This window comes from Dermacentor albipictus, chromosome 10, assembly GCF_038994185.2.
Source record: "Dermacentor albipictus isolate Rhodes 1998 colony chromosome 10, USDA_Dalb.pri_finalv2, whole genome shotgun sequence".
NCBI classification, from domain to species: domain Eukaryota; kingdom Metazoa; phylum Arthropoda; class Arachnida; order Ixodida; family Ixodidae; genus Dermacentor; species Dermacentor albipictus.
Window position 1 is genome coordinate 64,039,634 of NC_091830.1, and position 22,348 is coordinate 64,061,981.

Here is a 22,348-nt window from a genome sequence, read left to right on the forward strand (position 1 = left end):
CGCCGGCAATCTTTTATTCTGTCTACGTGGACGATATACAAATAGCTTTCAAATCTTGTAACCTCGCAGTCTGCGAGAGGCAGGTACAGCATGGCCTGAACAAAGTCTCAATGTGGGCAGACAATAATGGATTTAAGATCAATCCTAACAAAAGCTCTTGCGTTCTTTTTACAAGAAAGAGTGGAATGATCCCAGATCCTTGCTTAGAACTTTGTGGACAACAAATACCCGTAAACAAAGAGCACAAGTTTCTAGGTGTTATACTAGACTACAGACTCACTTTCATCCCCCACATTAAACATATTAAAGAAAAATGTCTGAAAACAATGAACCTAATGAAACTTCTATCCCATACATCGTGGGGTAGTGACAGGAAGTGCTTAATTAATCTCTATAAGAGCCTGATCCGTTCACGATTAGATTATGGTGCCGTGATCTACCATTCTGCAGCCCCGAGCGCGCTAAAGATGCTAGATCCGGTCCACCATCTAGGTATCCGTTTAGCCACAGGAGCTTTCAGAACGAGTCCCGTACAAAGTTTATATGCAGAATCGAATGAGTGGTCGCTTCATATCCAGAGAACGTACATCAGCCAAACATATTTACTGAAAGTACACTCAAATCCTGAGCATCCCTGTTTTAATACCGTTAATGACGTGACATATGCTACACTCTTTCGCAATCGTCCCTCCGTAAGACAGCCTTTCTCGCTGCGTGTGAGGGAGCTTAGTGAAGAAATGCACGTTCCACTCCTCGAGCTTCCCCTAATGCATCCAACCAAGCTGCTACCTCCTTGGGAGTGGCAGCTCATACAATGTGATATATCTTTCGTGGAAGTCACCAAGCATGCTCCAGAGATTGAAATCCAAATGCATTTCCGCGAACTCCAGTACAAATACTCCTGCACTGAGTTCTAAACAGACGCATCGAAGTCACGCGAGGGGGTGTCATATGCAGCCGTCGGTCCATCCTTCTCGGAATCCGATTTACTGCATCCGGAAACTAGTATCTTCATGGCTGAGGCCTACGCAATATTGTCGACCGTGAAGCATATAAGGAAATCAAAACTCGAAAAATCAGTTATATATACGGACTCCCTTAGTGTTGTGAAGTCTTTGATGTTGTTCTGTAAGCACAAAAATCCTATAATAATTGAACTCTATTCCGTCTTATGTAAAGCATATGTATCAAACCAGCATGTGATTATATGCTGGGTGCCTGGCCATAGGGGCATCCAGGGTAATGTTCTAGCGGACCAGATGGCCACATCAATTGCATCACACACTGTTAATTCTACCGCTGCGGTCCCTGTCACAGACCTGAAACCCTTCTTAAGAAGGAAACTGCGAAACTACTGGCAACGATTGTGGGACCTGGAAACAAATAATAAGTTGCATGTAATAAAGCCAAAATTAGGTTTCTGGCCTCCTGTAACAAAATCACGCCGGACAGATGTCCTATTCTGTCGTCTAAGAATAGGACACACATTTGGCACGCACAACTTTTTACTCACTGGAAACGAGCCTCCAACCTGTGGTAGATGCGGGGAGAGGCTGACCGTCCTCCACGTCCTACTGGAGTGTCGGGAAGCCGAACCCGAAAGAAAAAACACTTTCTCTTAGCATACAGGCACCACATCCCCCTTCATCCTGTTATGTTACTTGGTCCAGAACCGCTCTTTGACACCAGCACTGTCCTAGGTTTTCTGAAAGATGTTGTACTACATGTAACTAGCCCATACGTTCGTAGCGCCTCCTCTCTATAGAGGATAGCGCTGTGATAGTTGTTTCGTGCAGCACATGCCTCTCGTCCCTTGGGTTCAAGGGTTTTGGCGAGGCAGTAGTGCCCTTAAAAAATTTTAGCATCTCGCATATTTTGTACACTGCATCATTTTTTTCAATACATTCTTGTGTTCATAGTATTCGTCATTAGTCATCGCCATAATCTTATAGCACGTAGATTTTACGCACTTTACAGCGACAATTTTTAGGCCACTTTACAGCCAAGTCACATCTCCATAATACATCGTCAACATCACCACTTGTCATGGCGCTCTTTGGCCAAACCTGGTCCTTGCGCCATTAAACACCACATATCATCAATATTGTTCAAAATAAGATGGATGATCTGCTGATACATGTTTTTCCACGCATAGTTGTGTTCTGCTTAAATGATTAGCTTGCCCAATTTGCTCACGGTTTTACCCAGAAACACACTATTGTCAGAGAGGTCGGCAGTCGCGTGTTTTCCAGTGAAGTGCACGAAAACCATGCGAACGCTCCTTTTTGAAACGAAGTTTGTATGCTTGTCTTGGCTGAAAAATTTTGGTGACATTGCCTTGCTGGTCACGCGAAAAAAAAATAAAGAACAGTTGCGGTAAATGGTGGTTTGATGAGTTGACAGCTGTGCCGGCGCTGGAGCGTGAATTATTATCAAAGATTCGATATCATAAGTAGCCAACAAGCAAAGTTACCAAGGAGAAGACAGGGGGAAAGTACTTGTACTTACTAATAGAAATAGTATAAAAGTAATGAAATTATTTAATAAAATTAAGTACAAGTAATTTTCCTTGAGTTGCCCTTGGTGTCTTTGTTTGTTGGCTTCTTGTAATGTATCGGGCCCTCGGTTAACCCCTTTTCCTTCTCGTGGCAAGGATTCCACGTGCGTAGGCGTGCTCACATCCCGTGCGCAACCAATCGGAGCCATTTCGCTTCCACTGGGGAGGGAAATGGGATGAAAGTATTGCTCGAGAGCTACGCTGGCTTCGTTTGGGTTCAGTTCATACTCGGAAAAGAGATGGGACGGCCACGCACCACGTGTTCCCTCAAGTAACTGGCAGCCTCCGACGAGCGGCGGCGAGAACTCGTCCGTGAAATGGCTCGCCGTGGCAAGCCGTTAGAGCCGCCCGAGCACAGTAACTCTGACAGCATCAAAAAGAAAGTGATCGTGAGCCTGCTCTGCTCTTCCCGCCAAGACTTGTTAATCTATTTTGGCTTGAGGACGCAACAGTAATATTTCTGCGTTCTGCAATTATATTTTGATGAACTTGATGAATGTAACGGTTAATTGCCCATTTTCTACGCCGTATTCGGGCACGCTAACATGTCTCATTTTCGGTGAATTCGCTTTAGCACTCGTTCCCCTACCTATTCAGTGATATGGTTTGGACAACCAGCGTAACAGACGTATCACATGTTGCTTCAAAGCTATGTTGACTAGATGTTTGCACGATTTTGAAAGCCTAATTAAAGCACATCTTTAGAGTGTCAGTCTTGCCATGTTTACGCTCAAATAAACGAAATCAGATGCTTGCGAATGCAAGGTTGATAAAACCAACAAGTTTGACAGGCATAAAAACAAACTTCAAGTATAAACCCGCGTGGCACTGCCACTTGGCATTTCAAAAGTGATTTACACCCGACTCGGATTCTATTCTGTAACATGCAAAACACACATAGGACTACGCAGTAAGCTCAATATTGTCGCATAGATCGCACTAGCAATTGATCTTGATAGGCAGGACTTTATCCAGGCAATATGGCTGTTAGTCCTTTCCTATTATTAAAACCAAGAGCATAACGTTAACGTATTTTGGCACTGTCCGAAACTCCGCGAACGAAGATTTTTGCAGCTACCTTCATTTGGCATTATAGCTGTTCTTTCCTTAGATAGCCGTAAATGACTTCAAAAAAAAAACACGGACAAAGCCAAATTAGGGATTCAGTACACATATTGCTTGCCAAATAACGAGCTGCTTGCCAAATAACGTGCTGCTTAGCACTTGATTTCTTTTATTGAACTGATGTTTGTGTGGTGGACACTGCAACAAAAGGCTACTTGCCAATTTGAGGTGTGTCCCATTTATATCAATTTTTTATACCTTCATTACGGTGTTGCTTCGGGGTAAACCGCCATCAATTCGAATGAGCATATAAGTCAAGTAAGTTTTGCCTTGGTAGCCAGGTAACGTGCTCTAATATCGCACAACAATATAATCTTGCGAATCACCTCATTCTGCACCAGTCTGAATAATCCCGCCATGGTCCAGTCATTGCTTCATCTTCAAAATTTCTTTTTCATGAATCTTTATAACAAGTATCTAATGCGTGGCATAAAAAGCGGGGTTATCTTGAAAACGAAAGTATTGACATGTGTAGCGAAGTAATAAACTATGCACAAAGAAAGGTTCATCATTTATTGCAAGTGTATATTAAAGTAAACATTCCCTAAGTAAATTTACAAGTGCGATGTTTTACGTGCACAGAGCTAGATGAATATATCTCACTCGATTACCACCGACACTCACTCGCATATTGCTGGGAGGATCGAGTGCGAAAGAACACAAGATTGAATATTCCTTCCGGTTTCTCGCTTCAACGCGTCTCCTGAACTTGAACATACGCAATCTCTAGCGCTAAGCGTGCAAGGGGACCCCGCACATGACACCCGGAGCCATAGCGACTCAGTTATTATTCCTACTTCATGCAGGTTACTTCCAATATAGGGCTTGTCAAAAAATGCATACTTTCCGGTATACTGCGCGCTCACTTCCCCCTTACCGCCTCTCATGCGGTACGTGCTTGATCACGTGACCTCCAAGATTACTTGCGCGGGAAGATGACGTCCATCAAGACATCAGCCTTCCTAGCTCAGCCTCGCAGGCTTTCCGTCGCAGCCACGGTAAACGGCATGTGGGGCTGGATAGAGCCCGTTCGCACGTAGACTTTACAAGTAACATCACGGTCACGGGGAAAATTCACCTGGAGTTTCCCTGTAATTGCGACCGTACGAAGCCAACAGCTGCTGAAGTCAAAGAAAGCATATTTATGGCATGTTTTTTCATCATTAAAATATACAAACGATAAGGACAATAATGCAATTCACCCGCTGATGGCGATGAAACTCACTCTTCACAACGCATGCTTTGCTCGAATAATTGAGCTAGGGTGAGAGCTGTTCACACGTTTGCACTCCTGGGTACCTGTCTGTGGGTACGAGTTCTAGTGAGAGGAGCGTAAGCCAGTAGCAGTCATGAGCTTGGCGCTGACTGTGGAACATCAGTCTGTCAAACGGCGCCACGTAGTACATAAATTTTAGGAATAGGCGGATGATGAATTAATGTTTGTGAAAACAGGCCGATACAACAAAGAATGAGAAAAGCAGGGCTGGATGAAGGCCTGGTTTTCATTATTAATTTTGTTCTTTTGGCCTATTTTCATGAGTATTGAATACCAACGCACCCGGTTTCCACATATTTTGACCAATAACCTTTTTACGGCACCTTCATACTTCATGTAGGGATTTGTCTGCCGGACTCTTGCTCGACTACAACATTGTTATGATAGTCGAGCTTATAACAAGACAACAGACGAGAACCTGCCTACAAGCGACAGACAAACAGAGCCCATGACAGGATCTCGAACATCACGATCGGAATTTCAAGCCCCTGGCAAGGGGTCAAGTCATTCATTTTCTTTCTTCTCTTGTCATGAAATGGGAATGTCGGTGACTTATTTAGGTCCAGTCATGTGCACGAAGCTTCCATTGAGTATTCTGGTCACCATCATCATGGTGGGGGCTAAACAGCGAGATTCAGCATTTCAAAAATGTTTCTTGCGCTTTGATCCTCAGAATCACTGTCAGCCTCTCTACCAAATTATTTCTAGTGGCCGCCCGGTGTTGGCTGCTTGCGGGAAAACTATGCATCCATAGCGTAGTAGCTGGTGTTTCACGAAAGAGCATTTACATCTTATCGGATCTTAAGAAGAGATAAATATTTATGCAAACATTTGCAGAAACTTCGAGAGTAACATAATTTAGCCATGCTGAGCAACACTAAAGGTCTCCAAATTTTTTCTGAAGAAAGGTAACGAATACTACGCAATGAAATATTCTCGCATTCCATAAGCTCACAATGAAAAAAGCGTATGTAAGTGACAGTAGCATGTTTTGAACACAAGAAAGTACGATTACTTAAGCGAGTTTGTTGAGTGGACACAACAACTGACCGAAAAACATGCAGTAAAATCTTAACTGCATATAATTTATTGAAGGACAGCTTAAATGCATCTTCAAAAATAAGGATATAATCAATACGTTTCGTCAGGATAGCTGAATGTACCATAGAAAATATGAACATTAGAAAAGCAACGCCTGCCATTGAACAACATTTAGTAGCATAAAAGTAAAGTCTAGCATGAGAACAGTTTGAAATAAATAGCAAACGTGGATGGAAACTTCGATCCAGAATATAGCCAAAAAGACGAGCACAAACATTGAACGACAACACGGGGCACTATCTTGTAACTGCTAACTTCGGGAGACTTTGACGTTTCACTAACTTTACCTATCTTGAGTTCTTGCGCAAGACATCTAGGTCCTGGAATCATCTCAAATATGGCTCTCACATACCGGTCTGCCTAATTTTGAACACGAACTGCAAGAAATGACGTGTTAGCGTATATCGTGCCCTTTCAATGGCACTTACCTCGTCAAGAATAGGCGTGCATTCTCACTCGACGCAAAAATAGTGAGGCCACCACTGCCACTTTTGTGTCAGATGGTCAAAATTAAATTTCACATGTCTTTTTAAAGTTTGGAGCTGAGGAGTACGTAAAATCTTCCGAAGCCTGCGAATAAGTTATGAGGCCATGATGACCCAAATTGAGAAGGCCGCCAAACACCTGAATAACTAAAATGAAGCATTAAACTTTTTAGTTATTGCAGCAAGAGGACATGTTTGTATTACAGATTACGGGGAGTTTTACTTACACACAATCATACTTGTTGCAGTTCTTCTAGTATGCCCGTGTTCCGAGATATCCGAGAGCGAATTTTCATTCTGTATGCACTGCTCATGCAAGACGGCTACGATCGCGCTTATAACTTGACCGCATAGCTTACGTGTGAACTTTCATTATCATTGTAATTTTAGAAAATGAGTAAAGTTACTTTTGATCACCCTGTGTGTCCCATTCGCCCCGAGTGTTATCTACAGCATGATAACGGCATATTGTGCATGACGCAGGAGGAACAAAGAACCTGTTTGGCGATTTTAATAGCAGTATTATTAGGCTTAGATATCGTTCAATTTGTTCGATAGCCCTTTAATTTATTTTTATTTTATTTATACATACTTCAGCCTCAATGAGTCTATTGCAGGAATGGGATGAACAACAAACATACAACATTTATAAACAAGCTTGCGCGAATTATTTCAATGGTAGTGAACGGATGTTGACCGGTAATGAATTCCATACTTCAATTGTTGATGGCAAAAAACTGTGTTTAAAGGAATCAGTGTGGGCAAGAAAGGATGAGGTATTTAGAGCATGGTGACTCGTACGTGAGAGTTTGGAAAAAGTCAAGTAATCTAAAGAGGAGAGGCGAGGAGGATTGATTAACGCGTGAAGGAACTTTAGGCATTCAAGTTTTCGACGCTCTGCAAGAGGAGCGAGACCAAGTAGGGGAGGAGAGATTGCGTAAATTCCTTTTCATATCTCCTACAAACAAAACGCACTGCCTTTTTTGGACTGATTCTAGTTTTTTGACGTCAGTGTTTGTATAGGTTCCATGCAATGCAGCCTTATACGAAGACAGGACAAATGATGTTTTTATATGTAAGAAGTTTAGTTTCTTGAGGAGGAAGACTGCAGCGTGCGATTTAAGTATTCCACTCTTTTAAGGCCCTTGCTACAGGGGACATCAATGTGCTTCGACCATAAGAAATCGTATGTTAGTAGTATGCATAAATATTTGAATTCAAAGGCTCCATTGAAAGTAATATTGGTAAATGCATAGGCAAAGAAGAAATGGGATGAGCGTCGTGTAAAGGATATGGAGACAGTTTGGCAAAGGTTGATATTCATTTGCCATACTTAAGACATGTTGCAGAAGTCGGCAATATAATTAAGGACAACATGATGAAATTTTGTATGATATCGTATGTAATCACCAGTAAAAAGCCGTATTTTAACTGAGGTTTGCAGGGGCAGACCTTTATTATAAAGCAGGAATAACTGAGGAGCCAGTGCTGAACCTTGGAGAACACCTGATGAAACAGGCATCAAGGGTGAGTTAGTCATGTTGAAACATACATATTGCGAATGCTGGGAAAGAAAGCACGATATTCAGCAAACCAAAGATGCATTTTTTTTAGTACAGCGAACAGCTTGTGCGAAAGTTTAGTGTTTATATCGCAAAAAAACATTTTTTTTCCTGAGCGATGACCATGAGGAGACCGGCAGATGCACTGTAGGCTGCGCCTGTCTGTGATTAAATGTCATCATTTGTGCAGAGCATTCTACGAGAAAATTTTTTATTGTCTGCAAGCATTCATAACCGTTCTTTTTTGTTTTTACGCGAGTTTTCCATTACACGAGCACATTCGAAAGAACTACACTTTTGAGAAGGGAAATAGTTTCTTATCATTGTTGTTCGCAGATCATCTTGCCGAATGGGAAACGTTGACAAGGGCACTGCTGACTGTTCACGGTTGTATTTACCGCTTGACCCTGCTCATCTCGGCAGTGTCCGGGTCACCCAGAAACTTCTACCGGGTCTTCAGTTTGCGAGATGGAACCGCCGTGATCTACGTTGAAGTATCTGCCTTTCGCGACCCATGCATAGACTTTGTGTTACCCTATTTGCGTAATCTACGTCGACTAGGAATGTCCGAAGAGGCTGGTATATTCTTTCAAGACATGGTTCTGCTAAATCGTGACGTCCGAGGACAGGAGCTGTTCCATCAATTGCTCCAGAGGGATGATCGTCTCGAATTGGACAATAACAACAGGTACGTTTTTCTTTCTTGGAAAGTAGGGCCCCAAATATCCACGCTTTCGACAAGATATTGGATGTTGAATTTAACGGAGAAGCGTTTACTGCGAATTGTTGGAAGTTTCCCATTCATCTGCCAACTCCGCTACCACACTACCTACTTTGAAATTATAGTGGCATTTTTTTTTCTGTCACAGAGAGTAAGACACGCACGCTCAAAGGCTGAGGAGGCAACCAAAAAGCTGGGTTCAATGCCTTGTACGAAGAAATGGGAAAATATTTATATACATATGAACTAAGAAAGATTTTGCTATATGTAAAAACGCTAGAAAAGATGAATACAAGGATGACTCGACGAGCGTCAAGGAACGAGTAGAGAATCTATAGTTGGCGCCGAAAATTGAAGTGGGACATGTTACCATGAAAGCATATCTCACAGGACTGCAGACCTCAGGACCTGAACTAGCGCTGTCGTCTTCATTGCGCACGTTCATTGTTACCACTGTCGAAGTATTTTCATCTGATAGTGGCCGTCTGTGCAGTATCCGTAACATGGTACACATCACTCGCTTCTGTTTACTATAACGTGCACAAATAAACCTATGTACTATACGACCCTCAAAGTTCTAAGTCTGCCACAGGTATAACCATGAGCCCATTCTAATATTAACGAGTTTGACTTGGTAAATGCCTTATTATTCTACGGTCGGTGCCAGTTTCTTTGCACATTGTTAGTGCAGGTTGCAAGCTTATCTGCAAGTCAGCAGCCGGGAAATGTACGCGACTCTTTGTGGAAATCATTCACATAAATGAAACAACGAAGTATAGCTTCTGCGCCACCTCTTGAAAGTGGAGTTGAAGCAGACCTTCCTCTGCCTTAGGGAAACATGGCAGATTAGTTAGCGCAATGATTTTCGCCATCACCGTAGTGTACCGGCATTCACTGACAAAATTATGCCCTGTCCTTGATTGGCTGCTTGAGGGTGTCACTTTAGTATATCTGGCACTCGTTTGAGAGCACGGGCAATGGACATTCGTGAAAATGAAAGGTTGCCTCCAAATCCCAAGAGATACTCCAGCGTTGAGAGGGTTTCCTCAGAAAAATCTTGCCGTTTCTTCCGGAATGCCAAGGTTCATTTACTTTATCGAGTTACCTAAGAGCTATACAAGGTAAGGTAAATAGTTTTATCGGCTGTGTAAACTCCTAAACACTTGCTTACTGACTAACTGGCAAGTATGGTGTGACGCACACACAGGGAAGCAGAAACAGATTTCCCTCGATGATCGTGGACAATCGCTGTCGAAAGGGTGGCGTGGGGGACAGCAGCAGCAGCAGCGACCGAGTCGGCGTTGTTGCTGCATCTCGCTACATAACGAACTAAGCGGCAGTAACACAGCGCACACAAAGCTACCAGTCCTCGGCGCAGCTAGATTCTGTACTAGTTTCTGGCCACCGGAGCAGAACGCACCCCCTTCCTATTTTGTCTTGCTCGAGGTGGAAGCCACCATCCATGGATCAACCTCGCATTGTTTTACTTGCAACTAAAGCGTACGGCACGTAGCCATGGTGTTATCCCACTTGGCCTTCATACTGTACATAACGGTGACAACGAAGGCGGAAGTGCGCTTAAAATGTCCATATAATTTCTATTTCAACAATCAATTCGGGTGCCAGCCGAAGCGCCGGACGCTGTGCTCCCGTATAATTCGCCAGACAAGGTGTCTTTGTCTAGATTTAAACAAGCTTTTCTGGCATGTGAACTGCTCGTGTCGAGCATGTAGATTTGAGAGTACCGTTAGTATGAACGCGGAGCGGGGCGTAGTGCCTTCGTATAAATATTGTTCGGTAACTTCTCCTAAGACTCTTGACGCCACCACAGCTTTGCTTTTCAATTCAGGAATAGTGAGGTGTACTTTGGGTTGGTGTATGTATCAAAATTTGACGGTGGTTTTCTAATATGTACAAAAGCTAATGACAGAGCTGGGGTGCAGTGTAAATATTATTGCGTGTGTTGTAGACGTCCTCATTGTAGGTAGTTGCGTATCAGTTGCGTATGTTATGTGTTTCCTGAGCACACCAAATGTGTCGTGATCAGGTGAACACGGATGGTGGCTGTGGTAGCCGCTATAGATGTATGCATGGAACATTCAAGTTAGGTCCGGTATGCTTGAGGTTGGAGGCTTTGAAGTGTGGCGTATGTTGCTTGCGTGGGACTTTTTGTGCTCAAGTGTGCTATGCCGTAGGATGCTCCGGAAAATTGTGGTACAGTAGCAGCATGGATTGCAATAAAGAATCCCACGATTTCTGCCGATAAAGTGCGGTTAGGTTAACAATCCTTGTGAGGCTCTCTTTAACATATGATTCGTAGGGGCCAGATATATGTCCCTATTGATGATGATCCCCCACAATTGATTGTACTTTTGTTTTGGATTGGTTGTCTGTTGACATGAACGGCTTACTCTGCCATCGGTTTTGTGCGTGAAGGCAACCATGAAGCACTTTTCTGGCCGAGCAGTATGCACTGTTTTTGTAGTTACATGGAAATCTTCGTCATGGCCTTTCGTACTCTCACCCGAATATATTGGTGTGTTACACCTAAAGGTCATCTGTAGTTGCCTCATTATACTAGCTAGTCCTATGTTTCTCAAGATTGAGTCCCAACGATCTGTTGGAAAGTATCTGAATGTGTAGGGGTTAGCACGCCACTCGGCGGAACATCAAAAGTGCGATAGAAAAAAATTGGGCATTTTTCGCTAATGGTGCAAGGCTGGGTCACAACGGAGCTAGTTCCGTTTCCAATAAGTGTAGTTAATTGTTCTTAAGTTTTGGGAGGTTAGTCATGTCTCATGCAGTTTCATACTAAGTGTTGCCAGCTTTCGCTACGTTTTGCGATGTTATGCGTGGCTTGGCTAGGCTCATACCAAGCATTGCTTGGTTTTCTAAGTTGTACGATGTTATGCATGGCCTACTTATGCTCATACTAAGTGTCGCCACGATTTGCTCAGTTTTGGGAAGTTTTTGTGAGGCGATACATGGCCAAGCCAGTAAGCTACACAAGCCCCAGGACGTCACACGCATACAAACCACAGTACGTGCATGACAATTTATTATCTGCAGTGCTTCAGTACCAGTCATCATCTTTGATCCTGTCCTCGTACTCAACGTCCAACCATCGTGGTGGTTGTCGTCATGGTCGGTGGCACCACAGAAGGCTTCACGAAGCACTTGCAAGGCAGAGCTATTCTTTTCACAGTTCTCCACCGAGCTAACCGAGGAGAGATTCACATCGAACCAGAGCCGGTCACATACGCGGCAGCTGTGCCTAAACTCTATGCTGAAGGATTCGCGCGGGAAGCCGCTGTTCGCACCTGCCATGGATTTGTGAGCTTGGCGTTAGAAATTCTCGGTGACGCGCGGGCCCTGAACAGATTGCCGGCGACGCCCAGCATTCAGTCGGCAGCGTTTATAGTTTCTGGCCCGAAACTTGGGATCCTCGACTCGGCGACTCTATGCCCAGAAATTTGCGCTGGCCGTTCGCACCCCCCGTGCTTCAGCGGGCATAACCCTGGAAGTTTTTGAGTACTCGCAAGCCGCGATCGCTTTCTGTGCTACGTCGACCGTTCAAGCGCCAACTCTCGCGTTCCCCGCACTGAAACTCGCCATCCTCGACTCGGCGTCGCCTCTTCTCAGCAGCAGTTTTGGCGGGATGCTCCGGCACAGGTTGGCGGTGACGCATCGCTATTCGCTTGGTAGTACGGTGTTCTGCACTGTAAGCCGCTTCTTCAGGGGTTGGGACCTTCTTCATAGCAGCAGCACGTACGTCCGCAGTAGAGGAGGTGAGAGATGGCCCACCGCTCCCGATGTTCTAGCTTTTAGTCACCTGTCACCTGTTTTAGTCACCTCCGCTCTACGTGTGTGGGGCGCGAAGAGGTTACGTAGCTCGGTGCTCTCGCAGGTGGTTGCTAGGCAATAAGAGACAGCGCAATGCTGAGCTGAATTTTCTGGTAACACTTCACGGTAGAACGAAAGCTTAAGCAGTGGCGCAGTTACAGTGTTCCTCCATTTCAGACACCACAAAGAACTTTCAAACGTGTATGTGCATAATGAATTGTAAGCGTGACCACTAATCCCTAAAGTTTCGAAGGCGTCCGGTGTGTCTTCACGATTCACGTTGTCTTATGCCCCCAGATGTCTTGAAATAGCACCGCGGTTAGTCGTTTAAGGTGAATCGGGCGTTTAACTACGTCACGAGATGCATCATAATCTGTCATGATCGACCACGTTGGAAGACAGGGATAGCTCATGGAGAGATCTTGTTGCTTTTACGACACCGTTGAAGGCGCTTCATTGCCCTCCTCTTCGTAACTTTCGCAATGTTGCGGCCAAGTATAGCTGTTCAGGACAATCTGGGGCCCAACGGAGACACTTTTTCAATGCGCGGGTAAATGCCTCAAGGCATATACAGGGGTATGGGATGGAGGTAAATAAGGATGATTAAATGAATAAACAGTGATTTGCAGACATAATGAAGCCCAAGAGGGATCAATAATGTGAGCCCTCCGTCCACGCCGTGTAATCGCTCGGATTATGCGGCGAAAGTCCCGCTGCTGACAGGTGCCGGAGCCTCGTCATTTTCAGCGCAGGGCAAATCCACAGCAGGTGGTGGATGTCGGCTTCAGCATTTCGTGACTTGCAACGTGGACACCCCGGGTGAGAATATAACGGACGAAAGTGGAGCCACTTCCTAGTTACGGCAGGAGTGAGGGCAACCCAGACACGGTTCCTCCGAAGCGCAACCCCCTCTGCACGGGTTAGAATGCGGGGGAGGTTTACCGCACACGGAGGTATGAGAGCACGTGTGCGGCGCCGGAGGTGCTCCTCGTTAAAAGGAGAGTGGCATCATGTAGGTGAACGAGCTGAGGCAGTGGCGACGGAGAGGTCGCTTGACGGGTCGCATAATCCGTATGGCGTTGGAAACTTAGAAGAAACTGGATAGATATTGGCTGCGGCATGCATGCCGACAGAAGATGGATCTTCGTACATATTTCAGGGTGGCGACTGACGCTTCGCAGAAGCCGTGGCGCCTGGAGGGCCTCGGTGCGGATAACGATGCGGGCCGTGGGGACCATGGGAAAGGCGGTCACAGAGCACAACGCGTCTCCAATAGGAAGGAGCTCAGCACAAAAGGAGGAAGGGGGTTCTCGGATTTGAAACCGGGTGGTGTTAGTAAGGGCAGGTGCGCGAGGGCAATAAATTGCCGTGGTCGTTTCACAGCCGTGAATAATTGTACCGACGTAAAGCACGATAGAGCCAAGCAGCATGTGGGCATCTTGATCTATAATTCGGTCACAAAGTGACGCCACCACGTGAGTTGATGTTCGGTGGCGTATATCAGTTGGCTTGTTATCGCTCAGCTGTACAAAAGTCCAGAGAGGAACTGGCGATTGTGGTGGTAGAAACGTGTGCGAGAAAGCATAAGCCCTGAAAGTACACGTTGCGTGTGAAAGCCTGGCCTTAAGCTTGCGAGCATCACGTCACTGCTGCACCACCTTATCCAGAGTGTTCAGCTGTGCAATTTCTTGGATTACTACGATCAGGGTGATGCTGGGAAGGCAAGTAATGACCCTCATTGCCTCGCGATTAACAGCGTCAAGGCGATCCCATTGTGTCCTCGTCAAATGCTGAAATTAGGCTTGGTAAACAAGGTGTGGTTGCACTACCACCTTCATCAACTGTCACGCAACATATGAGCGGGTGGCGCCCGTTTTATGATCAATGCGCTTAATCAGACCCAACGTCTGAATCGCCTGCTTTTTCGTGCCGCCATGCCAAGAAGTTCCGGTAGCCCACTCGTGGACCGCTAGACCCAAAATTTTTAAACTTGAATGTTCTTGACGTGGGGTTCCGGATAGATGGAAGACGAATGGGTGTTGCAGAGAGTTTACGCCGGCCCCTGCGTTTGGCGGCCTACATGTAAGCAGATTTACTGACGGAAAGCCTAAGGCTGACCGAAGCGTAAGTTGACGTCATATCTAAAGCTGATTGAAGGGCGGTGGCTTGAATCTGCAGATCATGATGAGTGAACCAGACCGTGATGTCATCAGCGTACAACAAGAATTTGTGGGAGTGCCGGGACCCGATCGCCACGTAAGATCCGGTGCGTATGTTGTACGTCGAGCTTGCGGCACAATCCGCGTTGCTGAATCGCGAAGGTTCAGTATTACAAACAACGCCTCCGCAAAGGTGTCCCGCATACGGCTACCTTGGGGGCTAGAGTAGGGCACCCCTAATCTGGGTGATGGGCGTTGAAATCTCCACCAACGAATATAGGACACATTGGGCATTGTCGACAGACATTCCATACCCACCCCAAATTAACTTTTGAAGAAGAGCCACCGGCTGGTCTTACGTAGTATGACACTACCGCAGCAGTTGCTTTGCGTAACTTCACAGCTACTGCCACTATCTCCTGATATGAGTTACACCAGTTTTCTGGTGAAAGGCAGACCTGAGGATAGCACGTAATACACTGCCGCCTTTCCTGGAGGGGCAGCTGTGTGCACGTGACGGACACCATCGAAGAAGACTCGTATCCACTGAAGCTCCGAATGGCAGGCAAGGCGTTGGTCTCCTGTTGTACCAGGGCCCACACCTGCAGCTTGTTCATACGTAGTCGGGATTTAGGCTCCCCTACTTTCTTGGAGAGACCTATACAGTTCCACTGCAGCACACCACGAACACATTTACCCGGCATTTTGATTTCTAGTCCAGGAGTTGTAAAATCACAGATGGCGGGTTGGATAACTAGCTGACCATGAACTTCAAAAGGGATATTGTAGAGTTAGCGGGCAGCGGAGCAGAAGAACTTGCAAACTCTGCGAACAATACAGCATGGCATGACAGAGACAATGATGTAGCGGAATCGATAGTGGTAAATGTGTGATATTCCACTGCACGTCGGCGACGGGCAGGTAGTTCACGGTGCTGTCGGAGCTTCGAAACCTCCGCTAAAATTTGATGGTCAACTGCTGCAATATCATCACGCAGATGTTCCGGCACGCTCTGCTTCTGCGTAACCCGCGGGCGACGGCGGTCATTGCGAACTCGGTCACTGTAAATATGTTGGGAATGGGGTGTAGACCTCTCTGGCTCGGAAAGCTCTGGCCAGTCGTCATCATCTCACTGGAGCGCCGCAAACTTGTTGGATGTCGGCACTGGTTGTATGGCAGCATGCTGAGGTCATTGCTTATGAGTGCGAACCTTCTGAGTGGTCTTTTGCTTTGTAGGACAAATTGGAGAAGTGATCTCGTGGTCGTCGGCCTTGCAGAGTCCACGTCAGTAAAACACTGTGCCAGCAAGTACATCTTCATCTGACGCTGTAAACGGACGTGATCCGCGCAAATGGCAAGGTTGGAAACAGTAGTAACAACAGACGACACTGGGTTTATATGGCTGAGGTCGTAAAATGCTGCCATTGTAGTACAGGCGGGCTGAGGGTGTTGGTGGGCCCTGCAAGGTTGCGATGCAAGAGCGCTGCTTTCCCATCTAACGTGCTTGAATGAGTAGGTGAGTACGACAAAGACTTATACGACATATACGACAAAGAACTTTCAAACATATATTTATATATTGAATTGTAAATGTGACCACCAATCCTTAGTTTCGAAGGCGTCCGGTGTGTCCTCATGAGTCACGTTATCGTATGCTCCCAGAGGTCTAGATGTAGCACCGCGGTTAGTCGTTTAAGGAGTATCTGGCGTTGCAACTACGTCCTGAGATGAATCAGAATCTGTCTCGATCGACCACGTTGGAAGACCACGTTGGAAGACGTTAGTTCCTAGGGAGACCTTGTTGCTCGTACGACACCGTTGAAGGCGCTCAATTGCCCTCCTTTTCATAACTTTCCCAACCTAGCTGGCAAGTGCAGCTGTTCGGTATAATGTGGAACCAAATGGAGACTTGCCAGGCGTTTAATGTAGAGCATGGCATCTTTGCTTCCATTTTGAGAACCTGACTCTTCTTGCGAGGTTTTCTTGTGAACGTTGAGACTGCTATCTCGAGAATTTGAGGCCAGATTACCACGTGCAAAATATGTGACTAGTGAAATATGACAGCTAGTGAAACCGCCAAGTCTCTCATACACAGGATTATATTTATTTGTTCCGTTGGCGAACAAAGTGTAGCAAATGGAAAAATTGCAGCAGAGCAGAATTCTGTGCCTTATAGCCTTGCCCAGAAATCTTCATCAGCGTCAGTTTAGCGACATCGCTAATGAATAGCAAGTGTCCTGAAAGGGTGACACTCCACTGCTGAGGAGGCGTCCGATATCTTGTGCGCTGATCGGGACTTGTGAAAGCCGCTTAGGGGGATCCGGGAATACCCGTAATAATTTCCGGTGACGGGCCTGGAATATGTCAACAAGTCACTGAGTCGTCCTCTGAGTGCGTTTAGCCTCCCGAAGGTGTACGATTGCAGTCGCTGTAGTTGCTCATCGTACTCTGCATGTTAAGGTAATAGCTTAAATTTTTTCGACAATTTTTAATGGTCCGTCTGATCGTATTGTCCAAGTTTCAAGCTAGATCTTTACACCCTTCCTCCATACGTGTTCTAAAGTACAGGTGAGTCGATTGGGCGAAGAAGCTTACGTGAAGTAAACTTCGTCACATCTTTGATCTTGAGATAAATAGTGGCGTAGTCATGGAGGTGGTAGGGTAGGCAGATGCTTTGGTATCAGTAATGTGTTTTCAGGAATGTGTACGCGTTTGATGTTTTTCGATTTTTCCATGGAAAAGTATTTATGGTGTCTTTATTGTTCTACGACATTTTCATCATCGCTTTAGATTTCACCATGCATTTCCTTCGGAATAGTATAACGGTTATACTTGACATTTGCCAATGATTCGCTCTTTTGCTGACTGCAGATGGAAAGCAAGAGAGCGAGCAGCATGCAGGAACAATAAATGTTGCTTACATATTATGCCCACTGTTTCTCTAAGAAATTGCCTGAAAACATACGCATTCGGGACGTTATTGTATTGAAAATGTGCTTGTTTTATGTACTGAACAATACCGTTTATGTAGCGCTAGAGGTACGGCGAAATGTCGGGACATTGTCCACATTTTGAAATTCAGTTTTCTTTGTGACAAGGCTAACGTGATATGGAAATATTAGGTCGCACAAATCTCCGAAAACAACAAATTTTGCAGCATCGTGGCACAACCTATGTAACGCCATCTTGTGTAAAAACTCCGAGTAAATGCCTTCCTCGAAGATGTCGGGCAAAAGATGTCGGGAACTACCGGGCAAAGATATTTAGTGTACCACTCATATTGGCGATAAATTTTGCAGCGACTTTAGTGGACGGTGGAATGTACGCTTTGAGAGGCTGCCACCAACGTCGAAAAGGCCCATAGTGGGCGTCCGAATGCTTCCTGAAAGAGAAGCGTCAGAGACGAACGCGCCTCCAGTACGTGGCGCGCAATCACCGACGTGCCACCGACCTCATCTGGGTGGCCGTGCCAACAAACTTGTGAGGACTTCGCGGCGGAGCTGCCTCGTAGCATGATATTTCCCCATGGAGCCGCAGAAATGTTGTCCTGCTTGCAGCGCATGTCGTACATAGGTTTCCATGGTGTCAATACGGAGCATCGCTACATTGATTGACTTGATTTTCATGTATCCCGCGGCCTTTTGAATAAAACTAACGGACCCACTTGGAAAGACTTCCAAAGCAACATACAGACAAAAATCGGGTCGCTATATATAAAAAAGAGTTGCACGTGGTGTCATACTTAGATGGTTGTGAGCGCTCGTTTGAAATCGTCGTTGAACTTTTTCACTCTTCAGAGAGTCACAATATTATGGCTTTTTGTCCCTATAAAAATTTTTATTCGTTTATTTTCCCATTTTAAAACAAATGATTTATACAAGAAAATATGTTCGCTGCCTAATAAGAGCACGGCTAAGTTGCTGCGGTTGAATAAGGAAATTGGTTGGACTTGAGTACGTGCAAGAAAACAAAGCTCAATGTGAATGTTTTAGAGTGGTGTCGCTGTTGCAAATAATATTCCATTTATATTATTCCCTGCAGAAGTCGTGGCTACCATTTTCCTAGTTGCATTTCAGTCACATCAGTTGCGGAACTAAATTGCTTGTATTATCTCAATTTTAGAAACCTCGTACGAATATTGGACACTACCAGGGAGATGCCCTTTCTGCGCCAGCTCGTAATATGCCTCCACAACACTGGCAGTGGACCATCCGAGCCTCGACAAATCTCGCTGAACGTGACGTTCCAATGTTCCACTGACGTTCGGAGACGGAGGTACGAGGTCGACGCAGCCTACGCCCACTTCCTGCGCTGCCAGTGTGCCAACCAACGCGGCATAAGCACTACGACCGGTGTTGAGAGAAGCATAATACCGGCACTCAGCGCCCGTCGCGAGCTGACATCTTCCACAGGGGACTTGGTGCCGTACATAGTTAGTGTTGCGCACCCTGCAATGCATGGTACTTATGTTATTGATGTTCTTTCCATACTTTGGATGCGTGATGGAGATTAGCGTCAATAGATTTGAGAATGAGAAGAGGGTTTAGACGAACTGCAAAACGTTTTGGAAGGTAATCGGAAATTTCTGGCAAGCGTAACGGATGCTGTTCTCGCCGTTGTACGACACTGACAGGTGATCTAATACAGTGCCTGATTGCAGACACGTCAGCAACGTTATGTTTATTCGAAGTGCGCATTTTTCTACATTGACAAACTTACGTTCCTCTTGCGTTAGAGGCATGCGAAAATGTAGAGAGCCTATCCAGATTTTGAAATTCATTATTGTTTGCGACAGGGCTAACAATGAGATCCGAATAAGTCACGCCGCTTACCTGAAGCAATGGTGAGCCTAACGCAACAGAGAGTAATCATTGGATGCTAGATAAAAGCACTTCTAAAAGTGTGTCGTCGGGCTATGTGTAATTGTGCTTCCGCATGTGCGTTGATGCAGTGACGGCTTGTTTAAAGCGAAATTGCCTCTATGAATGTCAGAATTTTTTTAAATGCCTTAAGACCTGATCTGCGAAATATCCAACCTAACACAGAACCCTCTTTGGAGTAGTAATTGAGGTCCTTTCATGAGAAAATTACCGAATGTGTCATTACTGACAATGAAAAAGTAAACCTATTTTAATACTCTAATAGCTGAGATTTCCGCCTCATTGAGGCCAGCCACCATATGATCGTATAGTGAAGAGCGTATGCTGTTACGAATGTCACTGATGTTGCCGCTTGAGAGAGTAAATGCGTGATTTACATGCAGGACAATGGACACGATAAACAATCTTACTGGTAATGGTATTAGGCAAAAATAACTACAATATGCTAAATTGACTTCGCAATGATGTACCTCGTGCCTGATGCTTCACCATAGCAGCTACACGGACATGAAATAACATATATATATATATATATATATATAGCGCTCCAATTTTAAGCACCACCAATCCACCTATTTGAACACATAGAGCTGAAACAACACAAACCTGACTGCATTTGGTCAGGTGGTCTCATTTGCTTTGCTTCAGGTGCGGTATTTCGTTGCAAGGATACCTTCAGTCGCATTCTAAGTCATTTTTGTGTGTATAGTCTTTGTAATAGTATAGTATTTTGGAATTCTTTACTACGTCTGTCTGCTTTTATTACATTGACGATTGCTGAAAATACTTTTTGTCCCATTGCATTTGCCTTGTTACTTATGTCAGTGCACTTGATTTCTCCTTCATTTCTGTTCCTTTCGTGAAAGAATAAAATGTACGTGACCTGCAGGTTTTCAAAGCTAATGGGATGTTTTCTTTTCTGAAGTCCATCATGCTTCAGAGAAAGTGACTGTGGGCTGTAGAAACGTGCCACTGTATTACCGCTGTTCAGAATTCTATCGGAAGGTTGAGATAGTAACTCTTGGACAAGTGAAACTGATTGAGAAGCCCCAGTAATAAGCGCTGGTACATTCAGGTCAAAAGTGAACTGTTCGGAAAATTTGTGTTAAGTGCAGAAAAATGTCGATCTCGTAGGTAAGTGGTCTATTTCAATGTATTTCACTTCAAATTGAGCCATACTGTGTGGAATATATGAGTTTTGTGTGTTTGAACAAGGGTTTGAGAAGCATTACATACGTTTTCTGGTAAGTTTTGCCCGCCACTTCTCAACCAAACTATATCAATGTAAGCAGCGAAATAATGTCATCATATTAGGCGATTTTATGAAAAACATGTTATTCGGGTATTGTATCATGTCGTGTACATGAAAAATGTCTCTGTCATGAACGAAGCTGAGGATTCTATTTCTACTGTATTGAAGAAGCAGACTGGAGAACAAGCAATTGGCAAATACGGCCTCGATTGTAGAAACGCTAGAGCAGAGATGCTAGTAGAATTCGCAGCAAGGAATAAGCTGCGATTAATGAACGCCTTTTTGAGGAAGCGAAGCAACAGAAAGTGGACCTGGAAAGTCCTAATGATGAAATATGAAATGAAGTTGACTTCATACTTTCTGCTGATCCCAGCATTGTGCAAGATGTAGAAGTGATAAGTTGGGTAAAGTGTGGTTATCATAGGATAGTGAGGGCTAGGATTCGCCTCAGTTTGAAAAGAGAAAGAGCAAAATTTTCTGAGAAGAAACAGGTCAACCTAGAGGCAGTAAGGGTAAAAGCAGACAAATTTAGGCTGGTACTTGCTAACAAATATGAAGCCTTAGAACAGAGAGATGATCACGTACAGCTAATGCATGAAACTATAATTAGGCTGGCTTAAGAGGCAGCAATTGAAGTGGGCGGTAAGGCACCAAGGCAACCAGTAGGCAATCTCTCCTAAGTAACAAAGGACCTAATAAAGTAACGATAAACACAGAAAGTTTGCAACTCAAGAGATGATATAGAATTCACGGAACTGTTAAAACTGATCAACAACGCGAAAAAAGTGATATTACAAACAGTAACGTGAGAAACACTGAAGAAACCGTAAAATATGGACACAGCCTGAAATCAATGGGAAAGAGACTTCGCATACGACAAAACAAGTTATGTGTGCTGAAAGATAAGCAGGGTAATATCATCAATCTAGAAGATATAGTAAAAGAAGCGGAATAATTCTACACTGACCTGCACAATAACCAGAGGATTCGGGATAACTTTGCTAGAAACAGTAACGAAAAGGATACAGAACCTCCTTCTATAACTACCGATGAGGCCGGGAGGGCCTTGCTAGACACGAAACGAGGAAGAGCGGTAGGAGAAGATGGAATAACAGCCGAGCTAATCAAAGAAGGCAACATACTGCTTAGAAAACTTGCGGCCCTTTATACGAAGTGTCTATCGACAGTAAAGATCCCAGAAAACGAAGAATGCAAACATTATACTAATCACCAATAAGGGAGACGTTAAGAATTGAAAACTTATAGGCCCATTAGCTTACTCCCAGAGTAATATGAGATATTTACAAGAATAATCTCCAGTAGTGTAAGGGAAACTGTGGACCTTAGTCGACCAAGCGAACAGGCTGGCTTCAGGAAGGAGTACTCT

The 22,348-nt window shown here is 44.8% G+C and overlaps 1 protein-coding gene across 2 annotated transcripts in view; it reads left to right on the plus strand.

Moving 5' to 3' along the window:
* Positions 1–20,612, plus strand: part of LOC135904189 (uncharacterized) — a 39,686-nt gene extending 19,074 nt beyond the window's left edge. Inside the window, exons 5-6 of one of the 2 annotated variants that reach the window (XM_065434821.2) lie at positions 8,443–8,794; positions 18,952–20,612. In XM_065434821.2, the coding sequence (XP_065290893.1) occupies positions 8,443–8,794; positions 18,952–19,342 (743 nt within the window). In that variant the 3' untranslated portion in view covers positions 19,343–20,612. Of the gene's footprint in view, positions 1–7,988; positions 8,072–8,442; positions 8,795–18,951 lie in introns of those variants that run through there. The other variant, XM_065434822.2, reaches the window with a different exon arrangement.
* The last annotated feature ends 1,736 nt before the right edge of the window (positions 20,613–22,348 follow it).